We start from the raw sequence: 8,040 nt of genomic DNA on the forward strand, positions 1-8,040 counted from the left end.
GAAAAATAAATATTTTAGAAGCACTCTTCCCGACACTTGTGAAAACGATTTCGATATGGAACAAATTAAGTTAATAGGAGCTGTGAAAGCGGCGCTTTATGATGAATCAAAAACTGACGATAAACATGAGACTGAGAGTCAGATGAAGGAAAGTATATCAGAAGAATCTTCTTCGATTGATTCAACACCTGTTGAAACATATATTGCATCGACTTGTATTTCTGAAGGCATTATTGAAGTTACCGATGGTACGTAACAGTAATTAATTACCAATGTATTAACCAATCTGTCAAAAAATAACAAATCAATTTTTTTCTCTTATTATTTATTAATTTTGTATTAATATTATTATAATATTAAATTGTAATCGAATATAACTCTATTTTAATTATTCTTATTTATTAAAGGAAACTTAATATCTTTTAAAAACAATGTAATAATTATCAAGATAAATTATTTTATACAGTAAGAAAATATTGGTTATTATAATATTATTATGATTATTTATTAATTTTTATTTTTGTAGCTGATGGTGAATCAAAAAGATTATTAACATGCGATAAAGGTCATTTATTGGCAATTGAGACTGAATTTGTTTTAAATGCAATAAAAGAATTTGTGGAAAGATGTGAATTCGTTAAGAAAGAAATTTCATTGGATAAAGATGTAATAAAAGAGAAAATAACAGTATCTCGTAATATAACGGAAAAAGATATAATAGAATTTTGGGAACGATATCGAAATATGTTTTCGAAAGACAAAGAAAAATTATGGGATAATTTGTTGGTTGGTCTTAAACAGTATTATAAAGTGTTAAAAGAAAGGCATAAATTAAATGCTGAGATAAAAGCATTACGAAAACAAAATACTGAAATGCGTCGTTTACTAAGTGGAAATATGCCAGAGGTAATATTAAATGAAAAATAAAATATCTTGTTACTAATATGATATATTGTTAGATTATATATATATATATATATGAATTTCAGCCTGAAATCATGCAGCAAATTCAAAAGGATATAATGGATTCTACATTTTATATGTAATAGGATCAATAAAAATTATAAATTATTATTACTTATAACATTATATATTTTTGCATTAATTATTAAATGGATATATATACATTCATACAATACTTTAATACCTTTTTGCACTATTTCATTTAATTTTTTTAAAGACATTGTCAATTATTAATTATATATTTTAACACGATACTCACACTTTGTACAATTTATTTTTCTTAAATCATCCAAAATATATAATATATAAAAAATTATATCAGTTATATTTAATTTATATTTAAATTTAAACCAATTATATTTTAATTATATATTTACATTAAGTTTTAAAGAAATAGTGCGAAGAGGGAGAGTATGTATTTTAACATAGCAAAATTTTAATGATGATGAATTAAAAAATTATATATGACATTATGTATATTATATGTGTATTGTTAATAATGAACATTTAAATATCAAATTAATTTTATCATTTGAAGCAATATGATCTTCAAATTTTTTTTTTTTTATAAAGAATAAAATGTACATATCTAAATAATTCATGTGTTTATTAAAATAGATAATATATTCAATTTATTACATTATTTTCCTATGTCTGATTTGTGAAACCTCCTGATACAAAATTGTTTGATAGTGATTGAACAAGATTTTTAGGATTTACACCAGTTTTAGGTTTTTTCCAATATGGAAAAAATCTTTTCTTTTTTTGAGTTTTAGCTTGTTTTAATTTACCAGTATGTTTTTTGGATGTTATATGCTATAATTAAACATAAGTTATGATTAAATGATCGATAATACTTATTTGTAATATAATGTAATAATATTTTTTCTTTGATAACATACCACATTATATTGTGCCATAGAGTTAAAAATTTTGTTACACAAACCGCATGAAAGTACACCTTTAGAACCAGTATTTTCTTGGACATTTGTGGTTGTTGATGTCACCGAACTGCCAACATCTTTGCCAGCCCTCCCACCTAAGCATCAATGTGCGATCAACACTATCTATGTATCACAACCGCTAAAGCGGTTAAATGTGATAATAAATCAGCTTGAACACTACATTCATGCTATGGAAAAAGCAACTGTTAATTCAAATTTTTTTAACAAAAAATTGTCATAAAATTTGAAAAATATATATATGTATATGCATGTGTATAAGAAACTTTACCTCTTTAAAATAAGTATTTAGAATGCATTTTTGTATTATATTATTATATTATTTTGCATATACTTCCTTTTAAAATTTTTCACTTCTTTATTAAATAATTGAAAAAAATGATTAATAACATACAAAAAAATTTGTACACAATATTCTATAAAAACAAAATAACAATTAATAAGGTGGAAGAGTTAAATTATGTTGAAAAGAATATTAATTTTATTAATCATAATATGAAATTAAGCAACTCGTAATCGAGTTATTATTTTATGACAATATGTTCAAGGACATAAATCAATAATAAATAATATATAATTTCAATTTGATATAAATAAATAATAAATAATACATAATAAATAAATAATAAATATCAAATAACAATGCATGAATTACAACAAACATGAAAGTATCACTGATATATTTTCAATAGCATTTGATTAATTTAGCTAGTAAGCTTAGATAGTAAGCATGAAATTTCTTATTAGTTCAAAAAAACATTTGAAAAGCAAAAGTAAGCAAAAGTGTTAAGCATGCAAATGTAAACAAGAGTAGGCAATAAATTAGTATAGCAATATTCTTTTCTATTGTTTTATCCATACATATAGTGCGACTACATCTAAACCCATATGGTAGTGGTTTTCGTACCATATAAGGTTTATTACCTCTCATGGCTTTCTTTTTGTGTCGGCTCCCTATAGGAAATAAAGTTTATTTTATTCATTACAAATATATAAATAAATGAAATAAATTTTAGTTTAAAAAATACCATTTAAATGTGTTTGAAGTTGTTGTATTGAGTTTAGACACACATTACACACATTGCATTTCAATCCATTTGTTTCTTCATCTTTTGTAAATGCTATTTTGGTTTCTTCAAGAGATGCCATTATATTTTTTGATCTAATCTGTAAAACAAGTATATGTCTCTACATCTCTCATTTCTGATGTTATTTTATTATTTTATTTATAAAATATTTATTAAAATATTTATTAAAATTTATTTTGTTTCTTTAATTCTTCTTTATATTGCATGTGTGTTATCTCATACTTCAACTTTTCATTTATACATTTGTTTTTTATCTTTTTCATTATTTTATTTTTACAAACCTGTTTAGCATGACGTGCCCCTTGTAAATGTGTATCTAATACTGTCTGACTAGTAAATGAAAGATCACAATCATCACAGCGAACAAGGGGTTTCTTTGTAGGTAAATTTCCCATTATATTATCTACTACTGCTTTGGTTACAGGGTCATTAAGGCCAGGATTCATAACACTTTCCGATGATACAGCCATTCTTGAAACTAAAAGTTTAAAATAAGTAAAAATTAGCAAATTTATCAATAATTGAAGTTTAAATTTTATAATAACATAAATAAAAAAAACTATAATATTATCTATTAGTAAACTGAAATTAAAACTGAAATTATAATTTCTTTAAAGTTATAATAGATATATATTAAATATTATTTCAATTATTAGAATTAATAATTAATAAAATTAATATATATTATAGGTATATTATCAAAAAAGACAATTATTATCTTCATAAATTAATTATTTAATCATATATTTATATATTTTTTCAAGTGTACCTATCTGTTGTAGATTAAAATCAGATCAAAATTTATTAATATTATTTAGGTTGTAATAAACGTTATACTTTTTCAATAATTCTCAAAAGGTACTTAGTGGGCAGTAATGTTTATAAGTAAATTCCTTGTTCAATACTTCCGACACAATTTTTCGAGTTGGTTGCCTGCTTCTTTTAGGAACATTATAGTCGACTATTAGCAGTTCAATATTACATTTGATAGGCTCCAAGAGTTCCTAGAATGTCGTCATTCAAGGCGAGTTTAGTGTGATCACATCGAGGATTAAAATACTGCGCACAATAACGTATATTTACAAACATTGTTCTACCCGGTTGAATTAATGAAGCAATAATGAAAAGATACAGAAAATATATATAAATGATACAGCAAATCAATATTTGTAATTTAAACACCTCTTAAATATGATTATTTGGTTTCTATCAAATTTCAGTTACAAATATCATTCAAAAGTATTGTAAATTTCAACTTTCGTTTATAAATGCGTTATATCTATATATATTACCTATATAGTCCTTCACTTTGTTGTCTCGATCAAATTTGAAATTTTTCGATTATATATTTATTTTTGAAATAAAATTTATAATTTAGAAAAAATAAAATAAAAAATTCAAATTTGTTAAAAAAAATTTATGTTTATATATAATTTTACAATAATATATAATAAATATCTACCGAGTTAACATACAACTTCTGATTAATGGAAGGTGATAAAGTTACTTATATTAAGAAAGTTTGTCCATTAAATATGCATAAAATCAAACAGGTGAATAAAGCTTTGCGAAAGATCGATCCAATCAGAGGTTTTCGAAGTGCGATGTTGGTCGTAGTAGAGCGTAATATTCGCGGTTTAAGAAGGGCAGCCAATTAGAAAAGTTGGCGAATATCGTCGGTCGGTACTTAGGTGCGTGTGTTTGTATAAGTACATATAGGTGACGGTCGCGAAATATAGTAGCAGCCATCTTATATTTTGTGTCGGAGAAAAACAATTTGGCCGTACAAATGTTTCGCGATTGTCCGTGAAACCGCTTGAGAACGGGAGGCGTGCGCTCGATGAGGCGTGACGTTTTTCGACCCTAGCCCGGACCACTACATTAGCAAAGGTTCGTAGAATGTTGCTTTCTTGCTCGGCTAAAGCAAAAGCGACCCCCACTTGCGAAGCGCTTACGAAGAATCCGGTTTCGCAGTCAAAATATTCCGCCGTTTCTCCCGTCGCTTTTTTAAAAATAGAGTTGCCCGTGTTGCTCACTGCTGGGTTACGTTCTGTTGACGGCGGCATCGTGCCGTCTTCGAGTGCTTCGCGTAAAAGTTATGCAATCAGCTGATCATCCAGCTACCTTCTGTCACTTGTCAAAGATAAATGTCAAAGCAATTGGTCTAACCTGACACGCGGTATATATGAGTTGGGCATGCATGATCCCAGAATTACGAGTGTACCTACATCGTCGCAAATTTTTGCGCCACAACGAGTGTCATAAATGGCGATTTATAGAGGTTCCCTGTCATGCAGGTGGATTGGTACGCAGGATATGAGCAGCTTGTCAAGCGCAACCTGACTCTGCTCCCACATCAAGAAGCAGTGCAGCAGCAGGAGCCACAATCACAACAGCTGGCTCAACAGGAACAGACTGATATAATGACGTCCATGTTTGAACAACAAATCAAAAGTGAACCCATGGGGTTTTATTCTGTTGCTTCAAGCCGTTCGGATGGTTCAAATTCTATGGTGAATTTATCTGATGATCGTGAAGATCTTTCACAACAAGAAGGTCATCTACAAGCCCAGCAGCAGACAACATTACAGTTAAACCAGCAACAGGGTCAACAACAAACTCAACAACAGAATCAGCAAACGCAGCAGGGTCAACAACAGCAGAGTCAGACTGTGCAACAGGAAGTTCCAAGCCGTCAGTCGACAGGACAACAGACAGTTAAAGAAGGTTCACGGTCAAAGCCACAACCTTGTAAGGTATGTGGCAAGGTGCTGTCTTCTGCTTCATCGTACTATGTACATATGAAACTTCATTCGGGCAACAAACCATATCATTGTACAGTATGCGAAGCAAGTTTCTGCCGGAAACCATATTTGGAAGTGCACATGAGGACGCACACAGGAGAACGACCCTTTCAATGTGAGTTGTGCTTGAAAAGGTTTACTCAAAAAAGCAGTCTTAATACTCATAAAAGAGTGCACACAGGAGAGAGACCATACGCCTGCGACATTTGTCAGAAACGTTTTGCAGTGAAAAGCTATGTGACGGCACACCGTTGGAGTCATGTTGCCGAAAAGCCTTTGGTGTGCGATAGATGTTCTCTCACATTCACGTCCAAGAGTCAATTCGCAATACACATCCGTACCCATACAGCAAGTACTACGTACGAGTGTAACATATGCGGACGTACATTTGTACGTGATAGTTATCTAATACGGCATCAAAATCGAGTACACCGCGATATGAATCAAAGCAGTACGAATCATAATCCACCTACACCTCAAAGCACTGGTGGTGGTACACCAGGTACGGGCTTCGAAAGTCCAGTTTGTGATTTACGCTACAGCGAAGGACCTTCCTCGTTGGACGGATTGACCGGTTCTAAAGGAGGGATCGCGGCTGAAATCGCAAGTTTAGCCAAGCAAAATAATCTTCAACTTCCTCTACCATTGCTACATCCGCAGACTACCAACTAGTGTTTAGATGACAGCGTGTCCGAGCCCCTACCGCAACATCAATCACCGCAGCAAGTAGTATGTCCCACCTCGGCGTCTTCGCCGTTCACACTTAACTCACCTGTGTCTCACGAGCACACCACACCGCAGAGTGTCTACCAAACGACAGGCTCTTCCAGTTCGCTGGATAGCCTCAACTCCCAACTTTATCCGCATATATCATCCCCTATAGATTCATCGGAGTCGCATCATCAATCGCAGCAACTGCATCGCGGCATTCCTCCGCCAGGGCTTCACCCTGCACTTTATCTGTACGCTCAGTACTCGAACACGAGTTCTCCTATCGAGTATCCCGAATATATTCAACGCAACAATGAATAGAGTCAGTTTATGCCAGCAATCACGATTTTTACCACGAACGGAGTGATTAATTCGCCCCCATACGCGGACCTCTTCGATCGCATGTCATTTAATGGTGCTGGTTACAAACAAAGTGCCTAAAGAGCATCCGCTTTCTGGATCATGACCGGATGCTTATATTCAATCGTTGATTAACGATACCAAACGATTTTTATGCACCGATTTTATTTTAATTTTTTAAAATGGAAATGAGTGGATCAATTGTAAATTGATTACCGTTTTGTACTCGATACTTCTCGGTCCATTTAATGGATTTCTATATTGAGCGTATTTTAACAAGAATTAAATAGCACCGTTCGAAGGGACGTGCACAAACGTACGCAACAACCATCGATCGTTTCCTCGATTCTTGGATTTTCCTCGTTTTACCAATCTGTCGTGGTACATCGATGTTAGCATAAACTACACGAGTTTTCCAAGTTTCCGCACTTCTTAATTTATCTGTTTTTTAATCACATCTGCGAGTACATATACATATATATATATATATCTATGTGTGTATATATATTATGCGCGAGAACCATTACACGTACACACACAAACACACATACACTTACACATACACATATTTATATTATATTTTTAAAGGAGTTTAGTCACTTGGATCTGTGATATAGATAGTAATTATTACCTACAACGTTTAAACTATTGGTTTACTATTTTGATGATATCAAAACGAGGAAAAAAAAAAAAAAGAAAGAAAGCAATGTCACGGAGCGATGTAGTTATCAGAATTTATCGTACATTGGTCTCTACCGAAGGTGTTTGGTAGACACCCTACTATATTACTTTTACAAACAAACAAAGAAAAAAAAACAAGAACATTATTGTTACTAATGCTACTACTACTAGTACTACTACTACTATTACTATACTATTAGTACTACTACTCTTACTAATAATATTAGTCTCCCTCCACTACCATTACTACTCCACTACCATCACTGATATTTCCTCAACTATATATTACTCTCGCTATTATTATTACCACTACCACCACCACTACCACCACCACTATTACAATCATCATCATCATCATCATCATCATTATCATCATTATTATTCTTATTCTTATTATTATTATTATTGTTATTATTATTATTATTACTATTATTATTACTATTATTATTATTATTATTATTATTATTATTA

General features: G+C 31.1%; 3 protein-coding genes across 9 annotated transcripts in view; 2 read left to right on the forward strand and 1 right to left on the reverse strand.

Moving 5' to 3' along the window:
- The window catches only part of LOC102670664 (dynein regulatory complex protein 1), a 4,132-nt gene extending 3,043 nt beyond the window's left edge, over positions 1-1,089 (forward strand). The window contains exons 9-11 of the mRNA XM_006614130.2: positions 19-248; positions 527-906; positions 990-1,089. Of these exons, the coding sequence (XP_006614193.1) occupies positions 19-248; positions 527-906; positions 990-1,046 (667 nt within the window). The 3' untranslated portion in view covers positions 1,047-1,089. The remainder of the gene's footprint in view (positions 1-18; positions 249-526; positions 907-989) is intronic.
- Positions 1,090-1,549: 460 nt separating this feature from the next.
- Positions 1,550-4,631, reverse strand: LOC102681810 (zinc finger protein 385B-like). Of its 6 annotated transcripts, none has more exons than XM_031509731.1 (8): positions 4,476-4,610; positions 4,306-4,349; positions 3,783-4,017; positions 3,295-3,491; positions 2,954-3,092; positions 2,850-2,879; positions 1,866-2,002; positions 1,550-1,779 (listed from the first exon to the last, which is right to left on the reverse strand). In XM_031509731.1, exons 4-8 carry the CDS (start codon positions 3,481-3,483, stop codon positions 1,612-1,614), a joined length of 663 nt encoding a protein of 220 aa, XP_031365591.1. In that variant the 5' UTR covers positions 3,484-3,491; positions 3,783-4,017; positions 4,306-4,349; positions 4,476-4,610; the 3' UTR covers positions 1,550-1,611. The 6 variants fall into 6 exon arrangements, with proteins under 6 accessions (XP_031365591.1, XP_031365593.1, XP_006614190.1 ...); XM_031509733.1 differs by lacking the exon at positions 4,476-4,610 and having other exon boundaries at positions 3,783-3,786; positions 3,876-4,017; positions 4,306-4,388; XM_006614127.2 differs by lacking the exon at positions 3,783-4,017 and having other exon boundaries at positions 4,476-4,631.
- LOC102681328 (zinc finger protein 39-like) overlaps positions 4,392-8,040 on the forward strand; it is a 17,787-nt gene continuing 14,138 nt past the window's right edge. The window contains exons 1-2 of one of the 2 annotated variants that reach the window (XM_006614126.2): positions 4,392-4,903; positions 5,311-7,690. In XM_006614126.2, coding sequence (XP_006614189.1) covers positions 5,437-6,489 — 1,053 coding nt within the window. In that variant the 5' untranslated portion in view covers positions 4,392-4,903; positions 5,311-5,436 and the 3' untranslated portion in view covers positions 6,490-7,690. Of the gene's footprint in view, positions 7,691-8,040 lie in introns of those variants that run through there. The other variant, XM_006614124.2, reaches the window with a different exon arrangement.

The sequence above is a fragment of the Apis dorsata genome, unplaced genomic scaffold, assembly GCF_000469605.1.
Source record: "Apis dorsata unplaced genomic scaffold, Apis dorsata 1.3 scaffold_170, whole genome shotgun sequence".
NCBI lineage: Eukaryota > Metazoa > Arthropoda > Insecta > Hymenoptera > Apidae > Apis > Apis dorsata.

Coding starts and splice junctions, on each gene's coding strand:
- LOC102681810 (XM_006614127.2), bottom strand. Junction 3,093..3,294: donor GGGCACGTCATGCTAAACAG/GTTTGTAAAAAT, acceptor CTTGTTTTACAG/ATTAGATCAAAAAATATAAT. Junction 1,780..1,865: donor CTATGGCACAATATAATGTG/GTATGTTATCAA, acceptor GTTTAATTATAG/CATATAACATCCAAAAAACA.